We start from the raw sequence: 21,532 nt of genomic DNA on the forward strand, positions 1-21,532 counted from the left end.
CATCGAGACACCATACAGGTTCCACATCTTTCATGTGATAAATATTTTTTTTTTTTACTGTCATGCTTGAGAAATGGATTTTGTTTGAAAATGGCCTATTTCCTTTGATGGCTGCTTTGACGTGGCTTCAAAGCCTGTCACTGACAAATCTCCTTCTTGCTGCAATACAGCCATGGCTGCTGGACTGGGAGATTTATGACTGAGAAATCACATGATGAGAAGTCCAGTGGCCAAACGCTGCTAGGAGCCACGGCCAGCTGTGGCTCAGTACCCAGGCACCTGTAAGCGAACCCCAGATTCACAAGGCCGTGGCTGAGGCAGAACTGCACTGGGACGTTCATATGTGGGCTGTTTGGTCAGAGGACAGATCCCAAATATCTCTGCTCAAATCGAATTTTTGTAAAACTTGGAGTGTTCTTTTCTGTCCCTTGTAATAGCTGGCTTTGTGTGGCCAGCAAGGAATGGGGACATCCAGCAGCTTGGAAATTTTCCCAGTCCTGGTTTTCACCACTTCCTAGCTCTGTGGCTTGAGTAAAGTCGTTAACCTCTCTAGGCACGAGGAACTGAGCTAGATGTGCAAGTGATCTAGAGCCAGGGATATGCTAAGACATGAAGGACCCTCATGATTACTTTGTGTTAATGATGAGGAGACAGAGGCCTAAAGAAGGGACTAGCCTGTCAGCCTTACCCAGTGTGAGGCTGAGAGTCAGGACTAGAGAGCAGCTATGGTTCCCACTAACATTCCCTACCTGTTCCATGTCACCACATGGTTTCATAGTGAGACCCTGGACCGGCAGCCTGTTATACACAGAACACAGGTTCCCATACCCACATAGCCCTACTGAATAGGAGACTCTGGGGCTGGGTATCAGGGGATGCAGCCTTCCCTTTTGCAGCATATCCCAGCACTTCAGACAGAACTGTGCTACGAATGGGTTTGACCCGGGACCCATACCTTTCTCCCACAAATGGATGTATCTGTGAATCCCCATCAGGAGAAGGGCGGCCTTCAAAGGCCAGCAGGATGTGTCCAACAAATTCATCCCAGGAAATGGATGCACGGGCACTAGGTGCTTTATGTGGGCAGGTGAGGTGTATATTTAGGAGTCTGGGTGTTCAGCTCCTGCCTGTCATCTCTTGAGGAAGGAGAGTGATGGTGTGTGCTTCACTGTTCATTATATCTCCCTGGCAGAATTCTAGGAGTAAAGGCTGGGTTTAAAGAAGTAAGTAATGGCAGTCATAAATCCAAGTTCCTAAGATACATGTATTCGCCACTTCCTAAAATGAGATTTTTTTTTTTTTGCATGTACTTTTATTTTATCAGCTTAGAAGGTAAAACTTGGGCCTTTTCACAGCAGCTTTATCACGCATAGTTTCTAGTTCACTCTGTTTTTCTGTCTGCCCCTATCTGTACCGGACATCTTGGCCGTGAGTTTAGTCATGCCTGTACCCAGAATCCCTCAGAATCCTAGGGGTAGGAGGAATCAGCACAGACTCCATCTTCTGGAAAAGTCCATTGTTCTACCCCTGGGGTGGCCTTGCCATCCAGTAGCTGCCTGACACACCAGCCCTGCCTTTTCCCAAGAACCATAACTAAGGCTTGGCAACCTTCTCTGACATCTAGTCCACCTTGATTGGGTTGTACCCCATGGTTCCCTTCCAGGGTGCAAGGCCAGACTTCTCCACCTTGCCCTGCCTGCAGACAGCAGCCCTGCCTAACTCCTGGCCAACTGCACTGGGCAGTCACTGGAGATATCAGGGTGGAGGGAGCAGTGGACTCACTGGAGTTCCTTTGCCTCTTGCTGTCCTGGGCGAGGTCTTCAAAACTCCTTTCTATAGTAGAGGGAGGTGAGGACCAAGCATCTGAGCTCTGACTGTCAGTTAAATAATGCTCGTCCAGAAATCTGCCTGAAATCTATGGAAATCTGCCTGAAGTCCCAGCTTCTGTGAAAAGAAGTCAGGCTGCAGATGAAAAGGATGGTGCTTAGTCCAGCTGACCTTGAACTTGGAAGCAACCTGAACAGTCTACATTCCCAGATGACAGTAGGTTCTGATGGGGTGGAGAAGCAGCAGAGGAGCCCAGAGCTGTGCTGAGGAAGGCGTGCTGCTGTGAAGAAGTAGTAAGGGCCACAGGCTTGGAACCTGGTACCCTAGAGAGCCTGGAAAGGGCAGGAAATAGATTCTCTGAGCCCCTGGGGGAACAAGCCTGTCCTTAGCTCACTGAGATCACACCGCATTTCCAGAATTCTAGGACAATAATAAGCATGTGATCTAATAGCCACAAGTTTCAGGACCTTACTCCATCTGGGACAAGGGTAGGACTTGGCCTTGGAGTTTGGGTGTTAGGAAGAGGGGGAGGAGACTGCATCCCAGGCTGGGGTATGGAGCAGGGATGCTACACAGTGGACACCGACTGCACACATCTGAGTTGCCCTGGAAAGGCCCAGCTTCCAGGTTCTTAGGGAAAATGGTCCGTAGTTGCTGGCAGGAAGGCAGCACATAGGGCTTCCCCGAAAGCTGCTGAGGCAAATGTTTGCTTCTGGACATTCAGTTATCCCTTTGCTTTTTTTTTTTTTTTTTGATATTTTTATTGAACATTTTATGTATTTACATTTCAAATGTTATTTCCTTTCCCCCTCTCCCAACCCCTCCCCCTCTCCTCCGCTTCTATGAAGATGCTCCCACCCCCACCCACCCCCCCCCCCCTCAACACCCCAGCAAGCCTTCACAGGATCAAGGGCCTCTCCTCTCACTGATGCCTGACAAGGCCATCCTCTGCTACATATGCGGCTAGAGCCATGGGTCCCTCCATGTGTATTCTTTGGTTGGTGGTTTAGACCCTGGGAGCTCTGGTGGAGTCTGGTTGGTTGATATTGTTGTTCTTCCTATGGGGTTGCAAACCCCTCAGCTCCTTCAGTCTTTTCTCTAACTCCTCCATCAGGGTCCCCGTGCTCAGTTAATCCCAAATAAGGCATTCATAGAGGCAGCTTAGGAACTGCTGAAGACATTTTCTAAAAGAGTCCTTGAATTAGACGTTAAGCAGGATGAACATTGTGTATGTAGATTACATCGCAGGAGAGTTCTTTAAAAACAGAGAGGAGAGGAAATGAAAACCTGCTTCGAGACTTATACCCAAGATGCCCAGGGTCATCTTTGCCTTTAGTTGATGCTTAGCGTTCACCTATGGGGTGCAGGTGGCGTTTTTGTGTCTGTGTGAGCATATGTCACATGTGTGCTCACAGAAGAGGGCATCAGATCTCCTGGAGCTGGAGTTAGAGACATTTGCGAGCCACCCAATATAGATGCTGGGAACCGAGCTTAGGTCTTCTGGAAGATGAAAATGTGTTCTTGACCACTGAGCCACCTCTCCAGCCCAGATTTGATCTTTCTGAAATCTGAGGTCACAGCACCGTGGCAAGTAGCTCCCATTCACGGGGGAAAGAAACAAAGATTTGAGTGGTCTTTAGGTCTCGCTCAGGTGTTGTGAACAACAGGCTCAGGACGGCAGAGAGAAGTGTCTCAAGAGTCTAGGATAAGGATGAGGAGACGGGACACCATATGTCCTCCAGTTGAGCTTCAGATGCAAGGGCTTGGTGTATGGGGAAGTGTGTCCTCAGGATTTGGGCCACCTGTAGCTCCTGGGTCTGGATCTTGTAACCCAGTCCCCAAAGGCCACATCTCTGAACAGGGTCTTCAGATGAATAGAAACAGCAATGGATTTGACCACTGGGCAAAGCTGGGACACTGCTCACTGACTCTCAAAGCCATAGGAGTGACTTCTCTGCTTGTGAGAGAGATACAGATAATTGAGCAAAAGCACACAGAATGAGAGCATGCAGTCCAGTCTGGGTGGCAACTGGTGTGCACTTGGTGGCTTTGTCTGTCTCTTCAGCTGCACTGTCCAACCCCAAACCACTCTGACCTTCAATGACGCACTGTGACCCCTGTGCCAGCCTCCAAGCTGCAGAGATGGATATCGATTCTACTTATAGGAGGTTTGGGCTACAAGTTCTGTCACTATGGATGGCAAGAGCTGGAAAATGTCTTGGCTTCCCACCCTGAGTGTCTCTAGGGATGCAGTCTTGGAGAAAAAGTATAGGCAGGAGAGGTCAGGGTTGGGCAGCTCTTCAAGGTATGTATCACGTCACTCTGAGATCCAATCTCGTTACTCTGTCCCGGAGTTTCAGCACTGCCAGGGCCTCAGTGCAAAGCCAGCTTCAAAAGGCTCAGCAAGACATCCTCCTGTGTTCTTGGTGCTTGGCAGATTACCCTAGGCTCAAAGCTTTGCAAACGCTTCCCTTCCCCACTTCTCTCTTGCCTCATAGAATCAGTGTGGAGGTGGTTAGGATGCATCTGCAAGGCTCCACTCTTGTTTGTGGGTGACAGGCTCTGTGGGTGTAGCTCTGAGACAGTATTATAGCATGTCCTGGATGTGCCGTAACATCCGGAACTTTCTGGAAAACAGGACATGTACGGAGAGGACGGAGCATTACCATGGATGCACTGATGAGCTAAGAAAGTACTCCATAATCCTATCGTTCTGTTCACAGGGGCCTGTGTATGAAGGGATTGAAGGAGCAGAGTGATACTCAAAGTATGCTTGCTGTTGTGTGTGATGGCGCATGCCTGGAATCCCAACATTTGGAAGACTGAGGCAGGAGGATCTGGAGTGTCAAGCTACCCAGAGCTGCTTGGCGAAACCCTGTCTCAAGAAGCAAGCAGACAATGTACATGCTTGCCAAGATCCTGCTGAAGCACAAGCACCATTAATACATATAGAGGGGCAGGCTTGGCATAGAGCAGGACCCAGGGGCTCCCAACTGGGCCAGACATGCATCCATATTGCAACTGGGTCAAGGGGTTTGAAGGCTTCTGAGAGAGAGCCCAAGGCAGTGGGGAGAGGAAGGATACCCAGAGAGAATTTGAGCATCAGCCCTTTGCCCTGTGAAGGTATGACTACAGCTTACCAACGAGTCTGCATGAGCACAGGTCCACTAAGGAGCTGCCTAAGTGGGTCCTGGTGTACAACATGCAGGTGGGGCTGTGATCAAGAGTGAGCGAGTGAGCTCTGCACCAAGCTCCTTAGTGTCCAGTGCTGCATCTCGCTATCTGCTTTCCTGTTGCATACAGCAGAGCATCTGCCCCTCGGTTTAGCCCCACATTTTATCCTTCATCTTGGCTCTTGCTGTACCCTCCTCTGGACTCTTTCCCGAGGGGATCTTGTGGTTCTCCCTTTCTCTTTGGGCTCTAACCCAAGTACTTTCACATCTTGGAAACCATTCCCACCCCCCACTTCCCCTCCAGGGACCTGATGGCATGTTGCGTGTCAGAGCACTGATCACATTTTCCATGTTACCCTTTCACTAAGTCCCATGAGCGTGGAGAAGATGTCTGCCTCTTCTTTATATTTCATTATTCAACAACCAGCCTTACCCACAATAAAGCTGTTTCAACACGTGTTGTGGACTGAGGAGATAGATGGCTCCAGGACTAAGAACGCTTGTTGTGCAAACATGAATACCTGAGTTCAGACCCCTAGAACCCACAAAAGGAATCTCTTATGGTCATGCACACTAATAACCTCAATGCTGTGAGAGGCAGGGACTGGACTGCTGGGGCTTGCCAGCCAGAAGCTCAGATCCAAGTTCAATGAGGGACCCTGTCTCAAGTGGGTCAGGCAGACAGATAACAGGACACTCAGAGTCTTCCAGTGGTCTCCATCTTCATTCAGAAGCACATACACAAAGACGTTAAATTAAAAATAACACCAACATTTTTTAACTGATAAAGAAGTTCAGAAGTTTTGTATGCAGGACTCACAGAATGTAGAATCCCAGCGTCAGAGGGAAGCAGTCACCAGTGGCTCCTCTGGGTGATCCTAGCCAAGATGGAGTTGGTGGATGCTGACTCAGAGGCCCAGCATTAGAGGAGTCCCTGGGGGCACTTCTGGGTGACACTAGCCAAGATAAAGCTGGTAGTTTCTGACTCAGAAGGACATTCTGGAGATATGAGCAGGGTTGACAGGTCCCTGGGTCCCTGGAAATGTCAAACATGAGCCCCAGGACATTTTCAGTTCCCATTAATGCTCAGAATGCCGTACACAGACACATTAATAGCACCTTCAGTGGGTGACTAGTGTCCCCCCAGGGAGTCCTCCAGGAGCTGTGGAGCGCTCTGTAGCAAGCCCCTGGGGGACTGAGAGGACTCAGATGGGACAGATTCACATTAAAGAGCTGGGCTTGGGAAGGAAACGGCATGCCTAGCTTGCCTCCTCCAGGCCTTGGTGACCCTAGTTTGATGGGACACCCCCCAAAGATAACTTGGCTCAATTTTCTGGAGACACTGGATCTGCCCACCATGTTGTCCTCTGTACCTACCTTCTGGGAGGTGGAAGGTTTAGAAGTCATTACTGGGCTCCTTCTGATTCTGAGCTTTTTAGGGTAAGGCGAGAAGAGAAAGGGAACAAAAGAGATGGGGGAGAGGAGGAAAAGAGAGAAGAGGAGAAAAGAATGTGGAGGTGGAAGGAGGAAGGGACAGAAGAGAAAGAGGAGATATGGCTTCCTTCTGTCACTGTCTCCGTTTCCAGGGTAACAGCTCTATGTAGGGTCCTGTTCTTGGTGTCTGGGAGAAATGTTAGATGATTCTCAGGCATGAGAGACCTACCAAGGCATCCTAACACACAGGGATGATTGACTAGCAGTGACTGCATTCCATGGATCCACCTGAGAAATGTCTGTTACCTGCATAAGGGTACATAGCTCCTGGTTTGGTGAACTAGATAGGAACTGACCACACACAAGCCTCTTCATGGCCTTCCCTGCTGCAAGACTGTACCTGCCAGTAGGCTCCACTGCTCTTTTGCCCCAGAAAGATTCAGGGAGTCCCTAGCAGGCAAGCAGTGGCCCCTCTGGCTCCTTCAAGGATTTTCTACTATTGCCCTATTCACTGAGAGAGAGAGAGAGAGAGAGAGAGAGAGAGAGAGAGAGAGAGAGAGAGAGAGGTCGAATTTTATGCAGCTATAAAGTACAATGAAATTATGACACATTCAAGAAAGTGGATGGAACTAGAGGTCATTATGTTAAGTGAAATAAGCCAGACTCAGAAAGACAAAGCTGATGTGTTCCTCTCAAATGCTGAATCTGGACCTAAATGTATATGTGAGGTGCAGGTACAGGACATGAAAGGGGGCCATGAAGAAGGAGGAAATGATCTTGTGAGGGAAGAGGGTACTGGAATACATGTGTCACAAGAGACCAATGGACTGCTGAGGGAGGCAGCGATCCAGCAAGAGGTGGAGGGGGAGGGATGATGGAGGAGGGCACTGGGGGAGGCAGGTAGATAACAAAGTAGACTGATATATATGTATTAAAATGTCTTCATATAGCACACTATGTTGTATGCTAACTTAATATTTAATATAAAGAATGAAACAAATATTGCTTCCCTTGGTTCCTTAGCTGTGTGTGTGTGTGTGTGTGTGTGTGTGTGTGTGTGCATGTGCACATGGGGTGCATGTATGTGCAGGTGTGCCTGCATATGTGTGGTAACCAGAGGACAATGTTGGGTGTCACTCTTCAGGTGCCATCTACCTTGTATTTTTGAAACAGTCCCTCAGTGTCCTGGAATTCACTAGGTAGACTAGATTGCCAGGGCAGTGAGCACCAAGGGTCTGCCTGTCTCTGCCTCCCCAGCACAGACCACCATCCCTAGCTCCTTTTAAACACTAGGATCAAATTCAAGCCCTTGTGCTTGCAGAACAAGCACTTCATCAGCTGAATCACTACCCCCTCGCCCAGGCCCCTACTTCATCTTTAAGAGCATGCTGGTTTCACGGTGCCTGTCATTTGTACCCATACCAAGTAACAAGGTAGGGACACAGTGCCGTAACCTCTGTCTTCAATCTGTTTGTAATACATTATTATGCAACACAGGCCTAATTGCGAATCATAATTTTTTCATTAACTGATCTCATTTTACTTGGTAATATCCATTTAGGCATTTGAGAGCAATAAAACTCCATTTCTTTTAAATATTATATGATTCAGTTGGCTCACTGATTTAGATTTTACTGCCCCCCATTCGAGAGAATAAGTCACCCGTCTTTACAGAGATAACGAAGACCTTCAAGATCACACAAGCAGGCCTTGTGGGGAGAACACTCTGTTACACCCTATGCTGGAATGCAACGTTCTGTAATTGGGCTGGCTTCCACATCCTAAAACCCCTTAGAAATGTATGCATTGGTCTTACCATAACTCTCAATAGATCCTAACCTTCTTGATGGATCTGTTTTCTTTTATGTCTCTTAAAAAGCACATAAGCAAGCAAGCAAACAAACACTGGTACTGAGATCACTCACCTGTGGGTCTCTGCCTGCTGCTACACACAGGTCATAAGATGCAGTGTGGAGGTGGGGGTTTAACTGTGAGGGTCGGGGAGGGCCTCCCAGAAAGGAATCATCCCAGCTCTTCTGCATTCTTCCTTGTGATCCCAGATATGTAGCTAGTGCTCTCTGTGTCTCTCTGAAGAGGGTCAGGTGGGCGCATGCTTAGGAAAGGGCCCTGGCTCATGAGAGTAGTAAGCATTTGGGGCTAATGTTAAAGACTTATACCTCCAACCTAGTGGGTGGTCAGCGACCCCAAGGAGAAGTTCCTCACGCTGACTCCCTGAGAGGCAACTGAGAATCCTCTGTGCCTGTATGCATCTCTCTTACTCTTGCTCTTGTCCCAGCGTTATCTTTTTTGGGTCTGCTTTCTGGAGCACAGGCTCCCTAAGTCCCTTTGACTCTGTGACAACTGGGGAACACTTCTGGCCATGCCATTTTCTTGCCTCCGAAGCCCTCTGGTGTGTTCAGAGAGCCTGAGAGCTTGATGGTACCCTCTGTGGCCAGGCAAAGTCCCTCCTCCCAGATCAACTCTTAGTTGACTTAGTGCCTCAAGAGGAGGTGGCCATCTGGAGCACTAAGTGCCCAAACCTGGAAGACCTGAGGACCCTGGCCCTGTCTCCAGCCTGTGATTTTAGGCCGTGTTGCATACCTACTAGCTACATACAGCTGAGGGGACCCACCAGATGCCCTATAGCTGCCTCTCCTGGTTCTTCCCTCTGCATCCTCAGGTCTCTGTCTAGTCCCAGGTACCACCCCATATCTTCATGACATAGCGGGCATGTCCACTGGGCTGGACATCTCTGCCTACTGTCACTGCATTAAGTGGTTTTCCTGACAATCGGCCCCAGTTTAAGTCTTGGCCTCTCAGCTGTGCTAGGTCTGTGACTCAAGGAGGGATCAAAAGAACCCCTCCTGCCTTCCTCGTCCTTCCCAGTGTGAGTTCTCTTGGAGACGTACACTCATCTAAGTGTCCTGTGCGTTATTATATGCAGTCCTCACAGGTCTCAGATCTCTGTGATCTCTCTTTGGAAGGAGACAGGCATTGGTTTAGGGAGGTTGGTGATTACTGTGGCCTCACAGCTGGTGTATGGTGGAACAGAATCGGAATCTCTGACCATACAAATCCCAAAAAGCTAGTCTTCCAGGTAGGAAAACTTGTGGGGATGCTGGACCCCTCCACCCCAAGCAGCCTTTGACCCTGGAGCAGGCTGCCTCCTGAATCCACCAGGAGTCCTGAAAGAAGTTCCAAGATGTATGGCAGGCGGCTGTTACCGGTGTCCGAATGTCCCTGTGTGGGTGGGCAGAGAGAGCTGGGGTCGGGATCTAGGCTGGAGCAGGACTGTAGGGGGTGAAGGGCAGGAGTGCAGGCTGGGAAGAGGCAGAGGCCCACTTAGGAGACTGGGCCAATATTCTTGGCAGAGACAAACTGGAAAAGGCTGCAGTTCTGTGATGGAGCCATGGCGTGTCAGGCTCACAACCATCAACTTCTTGGCAGCCTCTGCTGGGTCCATTTCTATATCCTTGAATGTGATGCTTATTGGGCGGATGACACCATAGATTCATGGGTGAATAAATCTTTGAGAACCATGAAAATTCCCCTCTCCTCAGTCACTGGGGAAGGCCTGTGTGAGGAAGGGAAAGGGATTGGTAATGGTGTATACAGGGTTCTGCTCTGACCCACTGACTCCTTGTCCCTTCTTTCCCCAGAGGCTCCTGCCAAGCCTGAGGAGGCAGAGGCTGAGCCCTTCACGGACTCCTCCCTGTTTGCACACTGGGGTCAGGAGCTCAGCCCCGAAGGCCGGCGTGTGGCCCTGAAGCAGTTCCAGTACTATGGCTACAACGCCTACCTCAGTGACCGGCTACCCCTCGACCGGCCCCTGCCAGACCTCAGACCCAGTGGGTGAGCAGTCAGCGACCGGGCTCTTGTTTATGTGGACTTGGGTCTTCACGGTGCTGGGAACAGAGTGCAGGCTGGGAGGCTGGTCACAATCGCGAATCCTTTTCCCATCTCAGCCAGGGCCTATGCTCCCTCCGGCCTCCATTTCCCCTCTGCAGAATAGGGGGACGGCTTCCTTTCATTAGAGATTTTGGGGATTAATAATCCAAATTATCCCTTAAGGGCACCAGAGCCATCTAGCAGCCCCACTAATCTGTCATTTTAAAGCAATTAGCTCCAACTTTTTTCCTTAAATTAGTTTTCTTTTTTAAATATATCTGTCTTCCAGGGTGAACAAGTCATTACACCCAGCAGAGAGGTCTGTCTGTCTTGGTCTTTTGTTTTGTTACACAAGGATATTTCTTTAAGGTTCAACCAGAGTCTTTATTATTCATAATTATTAAAACTTGGGCACGTACCACAGTTAGGAAATCTCATTAACTTTTGTGAGTTCCTCACACCATCATTCCCCACTTCCTCCTCATATTTAAATGTTTCTTAAAAATGCAAACCATAGTGAGTTTCTCTTTGGGATTTTCTGAAAAGATTTTGTAGCCGAGCTTAGAATGTATAGCTTCTTAAAGGAACAATTCTCAACCTATGGGTCATGACCCCTTTGGGGTTAAATGACCTTTCAGAGGGGTGGTCTAAGACCATTGGACAGGTATTTACGTTATGATTCAAAACAGTTGCAAAATTAGTTATGAAGTAGCAAAAATAACTTTATGATTGGACGTCACCACGACATGAGGAACTGCGTTAAGGGGCTGCAGCACTAGAAAGGTTGACAACCCCTGCCTAAGAGAGAGGACTTCAACCCAGCTCCATCAACATTCACTGAGCACTGACTGAATACTATATAATCAAGTACAGTTGTCTCTGGCCTGAGGAGAAGATGGCTGAACTATAGTCATCTCAGAACTGGGGACCTATGAAGGGGGAGAAGTGTGTGTGTGTGTGTGTGTGTGTGTGTGTGTGTGTGTGTGTGCGCGCGCACATGCATGCACATGTGTACACAGCAGAATGTATATATGGGTAGATAAGGAGGTCATAGGTCAACCTTAGGTATCATACCTTGGGTTCTTCCCTCATTATTTTGAAACGGAACATGCCTTGTCTATGGGCTAGGAGGCTAGGGTGACCAGCTAACAAGCCCAGGAATCCTCCTGCCTCTGTTACGTCAGCTCTGAGGATGCACATGTGCAATGCTCTTGCTGGCTTCAGTATATGAAAGTGGGAGATCAAACATGGGTGCTCACATTTATGGCAAACCCCTTCTTGACTGCACCATCTCCTCTGCCCTCGTGATCTTATCATGTAATCTACAGCAATGGAGGGAGAGAACATGGGCTAAAAAGGCCTGGAGGTGGAGGCCAGCCTCCACAGAGCCCGCCCTCCAGATAGCAAGCTAAGTAAAACCACAGCTCTTTCATGGGGAATGCCCTATGGAGAATAGAAAGAAGGGGGGGCAGGGAGAGAGGAACTCCACTCTGAGTTAAGTAAATCAAGGGGCAAGAATGAAGCCTGAGGTTCTAGAGATGGATAACTAGTCCAACTGAACTTTGACCCACATCTGGGTGCCACATCCTGGCTACAATGCAGCCCCCAGCTATGTTTGCTTTGACTCTGTACAGTGCTGCTCAGAACTGACCCAGAGCCCCTCAACCTCTCCTGAGAGAAACCTTGTTCCTGCTGTCCTTTCTGGAGGGATTTGCAGGAAGGGGGAACTCTAGGGGACCCTGGATGGGCAGCATCCTGCCATTTCTCCAGGACTTCATCACAAGAGAAGGCCCACCACTCTCCACTACACTGTACAGTTTGTGAACCTCACACACCTTCCATGGAGGGTGAGGTCATCTCTCTTGACAGAGAAGTCAAGTCACCAACAGAGGCTGTGAGCGCTGGACTTCTCTCCTCAGAGAGGGCTCTGTGCAGGTGCATTTAGCATGGGAGGTTCCTTTTGCACATAAACTTGGCTGGCTCTCACTCATCCATGGCCAAGACAGTTATTGGTGGACCACTAAGTTCAAGAAGAGCTTAAGGAGAACAAGGCAGCCACAGATTGGTGCTCTCTGTGTGAAGTGTTCAGAAATACATCACACACATTTGTAGGCAATTGTTTGGTGCTGGTTACATGAGATCTAGACTCCTACAACCCATTGCTGAAGGAAGCTTGGTTACTGAGTCTCCATTGAGGAGAGGAGGGAACGGAAGCACAGAGAGACTGCATGAGCTGCCCAAGGTCCTTAGAGCTGAAGTGGGAAGCTGAGTGATAATAGAAATTGACCAGGTAACTGTTGTGCTACACTGTGTAAGGTGGCAATTGTGTCACAGTTGGGGGGCTAGAAGGACTGCCTTCTACCGCACTAAGCATTGGCTGGCCAGTTTTAGAGAGGGCAAGGTCTGCATCTATATTTCAGGAAAACTGAGTAAACAGCAATGCATTACCAATGCTCACAACCATTGCCTACAGCATCTGCCTCCAAAGAGACTTCCCATGTGGTATGCTTCCCTGGTCCATGCATTGCTTCTGGCTGGTCTCTAGGGGATAAAAGGTGTATTCCAACCCTTGTCATCTGCCTGTTCTCAGAACAAAGTACAATCAAAATGAAAAAGAGTCCATTCAGGTGGTCCCTGGGTTTCATGAATTTCTTCATTCAGTGAACATTTATTGAACATGGAGTTTCTATTAGACACTAGTAAAGCAGAAGACAGACCAAGCTCCTGGAGCATTCTGAAGTGGGAGTCCAGACAAGAGGCAGTACAGGACAAAGTGGGTTGCTGGAGAACTTGCTGAGGATGTCCTAGTGCCCTTAGGGAAGAACCATTCTGATGGCTTCTTGGATAGCCCATGAAGCCTTGCCTTATTTGACCTCTGAGGCAAGGAGGTGGCCTGGCAGGTGACAACTGCAGGAGACTCCCTTCACTACCTCTGATGCCTCCTGGAGGGAAGGAAAGACAAAAGACAGAAATGATAGAAGCTTCCTCCACCTCCCCTGTCAAGAGACACTTTCTCTCCCAATAGCCTCAGGGGAAATCAAACTACATCAGACTCTTAAGGAACATAGCAGGCCAATGGGCCACTAAAGGAGACAGCACACTACTAAAGGGCACCACGTGTGAGGCTTGAGGTCTGGACAGTGGCTTCCTTGCTCCTTTTCTGGGTTGAAAAAAGCTGGTGGCTCAGGAGGGAAGACACCTCATTTCTGTTTAGCTGGTCCTCATTGGCACTGACCAGATGTGAGGTCTTCAATATGGCCTCTATCCTGTGTCTAAGGTCTAAATTCTTCATTTTTTGCCACTGAACCCCAAGATAAGCTGGGGGCAAATCCAGAAAAGAAAAAGCAAACCAGAAGCACACATATATATCAATCAGCCTGCACATTGGATGTCTCTGTGACTGATTGTATCAACGTGTCAATAAACTGAAGCTGAGAAGAGATTGGGGAATCCTTTGTTCCTGAGGAAGAAGAAGACAGGGAAGGTCACTGAAAAGATGGGTATGGCAGTGGTTGGGAAGGAGAGCCATGAAGAGTTAAGGCAATGGCCACTTGAGGACAGTGAGGACAGGCGGGATCCCAGTGACAGCAGGTAAGGTGCTAGCACATCCCTGGCCTTGCCTCCCTGTGCTGCCGGAACAGACTGCATTCCTTCCTCACTCTCTGTTTGTTATTTCCAAACAGTGGCCATAGAGCAGTCTAAGGGCAAGTGCCTGCCCTAAGGGGTGCTGTGGATATGAGCAAAAGGCTTCCAGCACCAAGCCTGCCAGTTGCCAAGGCAACCAATCCTATGGCCTGCCTCCAAGGTAGCTCAGGGCAGAGCACTGGGCAGTGGCTACTTCCTGAGTTTTGCTGGTGGATCCTCAGACACTTGAGTTCTTTCTCTCCAGTGCCCTCTGAGGTCTATGTACCTCCCTCCCAGGAAGTAGGGTACACCGGCTTTGGGTTGACAGATGTTAGACCCTGGGTTGGAGCATTAGAGGTTGGTTTTTAGAGGGTGGGACAATTTTGTACAACTCTCAATGAAAGCAACTGAGATAGATTCACATTGGAACCCCAGAGCCCAAGTCCAGAGCAAGGAAGAATAGGGATGGAATGGATTGATAGCAGAGAAGAGGTCAAGCAGTAAGACCCTGGGGAGCACGCAATGGTCCTAAGGGAGGAGGGGACTCCGAGTTGGAAACTGGGGTATGAATCTGGACAGTAGGGCAGCATTGTTGGTGTTGTGGCCCCTGAGCTGATGGACTGCAGTTAGCACCTGTGCTGTGTCCTGGACCATGTGTATGCTTTCTCTACAGCTTGATTCCCATGACCCTTTTAGGCAGTTGTTATCATTCCATTTCATGGGGGAGAATACTAAACCTTACAAGGCTAAGAAATCTGTTTGGGTTAGGGAAAGACTAACTTGATAAAGTGCATGAGGACTTGAGTCCGATCCCCAGAAATAACATCAAAAACCTGCTATGCTGGTGTGTGTTTGCAGTCATAGCACTGGGGAGACAGGCAGATCTTGAGGCTTGCTGGCCAGCCAGCCTGGTCTACTTGGTGAATTCCATGTAGAAGAAGTGAGAGACCCTGTGTTATTTTTAACAGGTAACTTGACCCAACCCAGAATTACCTGGGAAGAGAGTTTCACTTGAGGAATTATGTAGAACAAGTTGGTCCATGGGGAATTCATCTTGATTGTTAATTGATGAAGGAAGACACATCAAGTAGCAAGTCCACTGTGGCCAGCTCTATTCATTAATGAACAGAGTCCTAAACTGTATGAGACAGGAGAAGGCAAGATGAAAGCAAAGAAATGTGTGATTATTCTCTAGTCACTCTTGACTGGGGATGTGATGTGATGGGCTGCTTGCATTTCTGCCTTGACTTCCCTGAAACAATGATCTGTAACTTGAAATCATGAGCTAAGTAAACCCTTTTCCTTCTCCTAGGTTGCTTATCATCAGTACACTTTGTATCCCAGCAACAGAAATGCAATTAGGATAGATTGTCTCACAAAGCCAAGGTTAACAGGGATGGAATTTTCCCCTACTCCAATGACCTCTGATCTCCATGTACATGTGTATACATGGGTATCAGTATACACACACACACACACACACACACACACACACACACACACAAAAGACACAACATGTGCACATGCACACATACACAAAGGACCCTGCTCAAGTCTATACAGGTACTCTCTGGCAGAGGTAGTATCTTTATGGGTTCTCAGGACTTCAGGACATGACCTCATCCCTACTCCTACCCTGCCCAAGGGAGCTTCTCTGACTCAGGATCTTGGCTCTGGAGAAGCAGAGGTCTGTGAAATATAAGTGCAGCAAGAAGCAGCCACAGTACAGGAGATGAAATAAAGACTCTTTGTAAAGATTGTGCTGCCCATGTTGGAAATGTTCACAGGATAAATATGACTGGAAAGATGGCTCCCTAACTGAAGCACTCTGGGAACATCTGTCTCTTCAAAATGTTAAGCTCATTGTGGGCCAAGAGTGTGATTAGTTGATCTTGAAGGAGCTGTAGTCTCAAGCTAATATGTGATGTGGTGCAATAGGAAGAGGACAATGTTGTCCTCCTTTGCTTTTGGGCCCTATCTGCAGAAATAGATTGTAAGGGACATAGGTGCCACTCTGGGGGAGACACTGTGCTATATGACTGGTAATGCTTCTGTATAGTTTATAGATTAGCAGCTAGACCTGCTTCTTTGGACTCCAAAGCCAGGTCTCTTGGCCGAAAGTTGAGTTGAACCCCAGTAAGTTCCAGTAGCCTCTCTGTTTTTATTTTCAGATAGGAATCTGCTCATTTTGAGAGAGCAAGACAAAGATTGAAATATATCTGGGGTCTGGAGCACATCTCCAGGCATGCAGTTGCTCTTGTTGTCTGAGCTTGTAATTTATGAGTTGACTTATAGGGCAAGGCAAAGAAAAAGCAGTATGATCTTAACTTGGCCACCTGGAGGACCATGTGGACAGTGGGACATGGGGTGAAGAAATGTTCTGGCAGCATATGAGAACAGGTCTGGATAGGCACGCTGGAAAACATCACACTGCAGTCCCTAGGAAAGACTTGTTCCATATCCCCGGAGACCAGAAGATAAAAGGTTGAGCCCAAGCTGGACTTGGCTGGGCAGCAAAGAGGTCTTAATGTCCTTGGCATCTGGCCTTCCCTGACAGACCTAGGGACCCTGCCATACTTTGTAGATCCAGGGATCTTTCTTTTCCCACAGATTTGGTGGTGCTCCTTCTGCTCTATGCAATACCTCTTCTGCTATCTCCAAAAGATCTAGGTGACTCTGTCCCCTGTCCCTGAAGATGTAGAAGACCCACTTTGTCCTGCCCCAGCAGATCCAGAAGACATCCTCCCCTCTCCCTGGAAGAATGAGGGGGTCCACTTTGCCCTATCCAGGTAGATTTAGAGAACCTTCATTCCCCACCCTCAGTGGATCTAAAGTTCCCATTTTCTCCTGCCCTGGCATTCCTGCTGTGCCTTGCATTCCTTGGCCCTAGTTACCACAGGTCTGGCCTGCTCACCCACAGACCTACCAATCAGAGCCACCTAATGTAACTTTCCACTAGAGCCTGCTACTTTTGATGTCTGAGCAACTGTACACTTAAGACCCATATTCTCCAGATCCTATATTCTCCAGATCACTCAGATACTCGGGGAACAATCAAGCTTCCTTCTGCCCTGGTAATGTTTACACCAAAACTGATGGCTCTCTTGTTTATCTCCTCTTATCTGCCTGGCAGATCCTTTGTCTACATTGATAAAATCACCAGAAAGGATGTTCATTACACTTCTGCCTCTGGGAGAAGCCGAGTGTTGATGATCATGTGTGCTCAGCAGCTCACTCCATAGCAGTTCCTAAGCTCCATTCTGTCTATAGACTAGGCCTGGACCATTCTTCTCACTGTACTGATGGCTGGAACTCCAGGGTTCCAGATGCCATTGTCCTTGTTCACATCTGGACCAGTCTCTGAAAGCCTGTTTATGCTAAGTACCCTGCAATGGTACTCTCGTTGCATGATGGAATTTTGTTACCGTTGAGCAGGAAGGATTATGCAAGCTGACTCCAGTCTGTCTTGTCTTGATGGTGTTCGCACCGTACAACACTCATAGCCAGATATGTTCTCTTGTTCATGAATTTTGAGTTTTCCTTCAGGAGTCTGTTGCCAGTCACTGTGCTTTCTGAGAATTGCCCTACTGCACACTGAGCCAGGTGCTGTGCATTCCCGGTGTGCAGTCAAGTCCTGACTTTGTGTGGCTTACATCCGAGAATGTGCCACAGTCACATAGAGATATGCATTGCAGTAGCATCCTGTGGCATGAAAGCAAACAAACAAACAGCAACAATAAATGAAAACGAAATCTAAGGCATCATGGGATCGAAATGAGGGCATCAAGGGATTGGAATGATTTCAACCAGGAAATTCTGGGTGGAGATGGAGAATGGGGGTGATTTCTTTGTAGGTGCTGAAGACACACCCTTTTATGTGTAGAAGCCAAAAGGCTGTGGATGTGAGGATACCCAGGTAGCTCCATTTCTCTTTTTTCCATTTTTCTACATCTCTACTACTAATTCATCTCCACAACAGCAGTCACTGTCGATGTTCTGCATCCTGCCCTGAGCTTATGTTGCTGCTTTCTTAGAGTATTCACATTCAAGGTTCCCACAAGAAAACCCATCATAGGCTTCCTGGGCTCTTCAATATCATCAAATCTGACTAGGTACTCCAATTGGATAGTTATTAACATTTCCTCCAAATTGAAACCTTCCCTTCTGGATGGACGGGAGAAGCTCTCCCAACTCACTAAAGCTGCAAGAGTCACAAGCCTCCTCCCCAAGGTCAGATGAGCAGAGGACACTTCACAGGGACGGAATTTCTTTGGTAATGCTGCCTGAAAGTTGTCTTCACCCACACTGGAATGGTCTTTTGGCCACTCAGCTGCCTTTGAGTCACCCACATTCATGCAAGCCCCAATCAACTCTGGTTCACTGAGATAGACTGGAGCAGAATTGTTACCATGGTCTGTTGTTGGTGCCCTATGTTGTTTATGTTCTCCTGGGAAAAGTCATAAAATAGGTCCCAGCAAGATTGCCTCATAGATCTAAATTAGGCCTAGTGATTACTATGTGGGGCTTAGGAATCAGCCACTGCTCCCCTCAGTTATAGACCAAATGATAATGTGGAAGGGAGGGCAGAAGACACTGTAACCTTTATACAAACGTACCTGGGACTGCTTATCTTAAAGGCAATAATGTAACTGGGAGATAATCTCAAGCCTCCATGCTCGGAAATCTTTAACACACTGCCCCGTACCTTCCAGCCACACATAACATTCTCTCTTTAGTTCTAATGCAGAATTGGCAGCTTAGGAACAAGGCTTCTTAGCAGGCTTTCATGCTATCAGTAACACAACACCACTGTCTCCCTGGACACACTTCTAGAGGCACAGTAAGGAAGGTAGGCATCTTCATGGGGCAGGGGTTAGCAGTCAGAGGAGCCTAGGCTTAATCAAGCCCTGGAGGATAATTTCCCACCTCAACTGCATTTCCTTCATCTGCTTTGGAGATAAAGATACTGACTGGTACTGATAACTGTTGGGTAGAAAAGAACAAAAGCATGCCTTGTGGCACGAAGCAAATGCTCATTACTGCTGTTACATCCAGGGATTCTCTGTAGAGTTTGGGGAGAAGTGGTAAAAAGTGTGGGAATTTCTAAGCTCTGAAGGTTGTAGCAATGTGTATGCCAGCCAGAGGGAGGGACAGTCTCGACTTTTCTTCTGTCAGTGAGAATCCTCACATTACCTCATCCTTGGGTCTCCTTGAGTCCAATCTCCTGGGAGCTAAGAGATGTTGAGTGTCAATATGATCTGCAAATGCTAAAAGCTAGAAGTGTGCCAAAGTGAGGTTACAGAAACACCACAGATGCTATGTGGGTACACGGAGATTAAAGGTTGGTATAAGGACATCAGTACCCTCTAGGACTAATAGTAGTCATGGAGAGCCAACAGGTGTCTTGAGGACTATGAGGTCTCCTGGGTCCATGCTCTGGGTAGCTAACAACTGATATCAACAGCATTGTCTGATCATAACTAAGAATGGAGGATCTCCGGGAGAAGTTTGGGAAGAGTGGCCAGGACAACCTCCCACAGGGAGTACTCCAGTGTCATCTTCTCAGGTCGGACCCTTTGTTGCACTCCCAGAACTCTGGCACAGAAGCCCTGCCCCCAAAGTTCATTGGCAGTCTCCTTTGGGCTCATTCTGAAAATGGCGTGTTCCATCCTCCTTCCTGGCAGCTCAAACTGGCCCATGGATCATCTTATAGGCAATGTTCTTGTCCATTTGCAGAGATCAAAGAAAGGGCCGAGGCTGCCAATCCAACATGGGATTTCCCAGTTGTAGGACACAAGGACTGATTTCCTCATCTGCTGTCCAAGAGCTGGACATGGTCTCATACAGTGGTCTACTGCTTCTATTCCTCTCATAGATAACGACACCAAAATTCTTGGTAGAAATTTGTCTCGGGATGACTCAAAACAATCTGGATATAAATCTTCAGAGAAGCTCCCTAAGTTGTCTTGTCTCTTGTCCCTGCATCTCTTTTTGTGTGCAGAGATCAATAGAGTGGAGTTTATCGGGACCATCAATTCAGCTTATTAGACAGTCCCAACACTCCTCCTCTACTACACCTTGTTTTTATCTCTAGTGGGGAACAGCTTGACATTGAGCAAGAGTGAAAATCAAAAGGTAACTTTTATGGCTTAATTTTACAGGGGAAAGTGCCTCTTCCAAAGAAAAGTCAGGGTGTTACACAGTTAAGTGTCCTTTAAAAAGGACAAGTAGTGACATTCATGTGGTGTCTTTGCATTACAATCCTCATGCCCTTCACCACAGAAGCAAAGGGGGCAGGGGGACAGAGACAGCTATCAGGGCGGTTGGGAGGATGGCTGAGCTATAATTTGTGTGTAACCCATGCTGTCAAAGGTTCATGTGTTGAAGGTTTAATGACCAGCTCCTGGTGCTATTAGAAAGTAGTAAAGCCCTCAGGGTAGGACCTAGCAGAAGGAAGTTAGGTTATTGGTACAGACTCCTGCCTTAGGGCTTTATTGCTGTGAAGAGACATTGTGACCAAGGCGACTCTTATAAAGGACAGCATTTAATTGGGCCTGGCTTACAGTTTCAGAGGATCAGCCCATTATTATTATAGCAGGAAACATGGCAGCATGCAGACAGAGGAGCCAAGAGTCCTTTCTATATCTTGATCTGTAGGCAGCCAGGTGTAGGTTCTCTTCCACATTGGGTGGAGGCTGAACATAAAAGCCTCAAAGTCCATCCCCACAGTGACATACGTCCTCTAACAAGGCCACACCTCCTCCAATAATGCCACACCTGTTAATAGTGCCACTTCCTGTGGGTCAAGCATATTTAAACCACACTTCCTGTCAACCATGAGACTCCTCTCTGAACACTGCTGTGAAGGAACAGGGATAAATGACTAAATTCTGAACTCTTAGAACCATGAAGCAAAACATACCTTTTCTCTCTTCCCCTTGACATCCTGCATGTGTTTGGAACAGCAGTGGTAAGCTGATTAACCCTCTGGGTAAACACCCTACCTGATAAGATGTGGAGCAGAGGATATGGTGACTTCATTCTAGAGGAATGAGGTGCGAGATGAACTTATTACTTTTACGTACCTGTGACCAAGCTACCTAACAAAAATTACCCAGGAGAAGTGGGGGTTTGTTTGGACTTCTTATTTCACAGGATTCAGCCCATAGTCATGGCAACTGGAGTATGGGGAGGAAGCCACATTCATTTCATGACAGACAGGAAGCAGAGCATGAAGAAGGCAGTGAGGATTAAGTTTATCTTTGAAAGTCAGTGCTCTGCCAACTGGGGACCAAGCATTCAACAGATGAACTTGTGAGGGGGCATTTCAGTCAAACCATAAGACTCGATCATCTCAGCAGTGTGCATGGGAGAGCAAAGTCTACAGGGTGACTGCTGGGCTCACAGGAGAAGTCAGCTGGAGTCTAGGGCAGGCACCCAGAACTTAAATCCACTTGGTCCAGTCAAGCAACAGTGTGGATCCTACATAAGGAACTTGCATCATGGAGGGACTTAATCCATTGGCCCAATTAGAGTACAGAATGGCCCAAACTGTACAAATGATCTGGTTCTGACAGGGACTGAGC

The 21,532-nt window shown here is 47.9% G+C and overlaps 1 protein-coding gene across 1 annotated transcript in view; it reads left to right on the forward strand.

The window, feature by feature from the left end:
• Galnt18 (polypeptide N-acetylgalactosaminyltransferase 18) overlaps positions 1–21,532 on the forward strand; it is a 303,455-nt gene that overhangs the window by 148,374 nt on the left and 133,549 nt on the right. The window contains exon 2 of the mRNA XM_032892898.1: positions 10,094–10,286. Within this exon, the coding sequence (XP_032748789.1) occupies positions 10,094–10,286 (193 nt within the window). The remainder of the gene's footprint in view (positions 1–10,093; positions 10,287–21,532) is intronic.

Source organism: Rattus rattus, chromosome 2 (genome assembly GCF_011064425.1).
Source record: "Rattus rattus isolate New Zealand chromosome 2, Rrattus_CSIRO_v1, whole genome shotgun sequence".
NCBI lineage: Eukaryota > Metazoa > Chordata > Mammalia > Rodentia > Muridae > Rattus > Rattus rattus.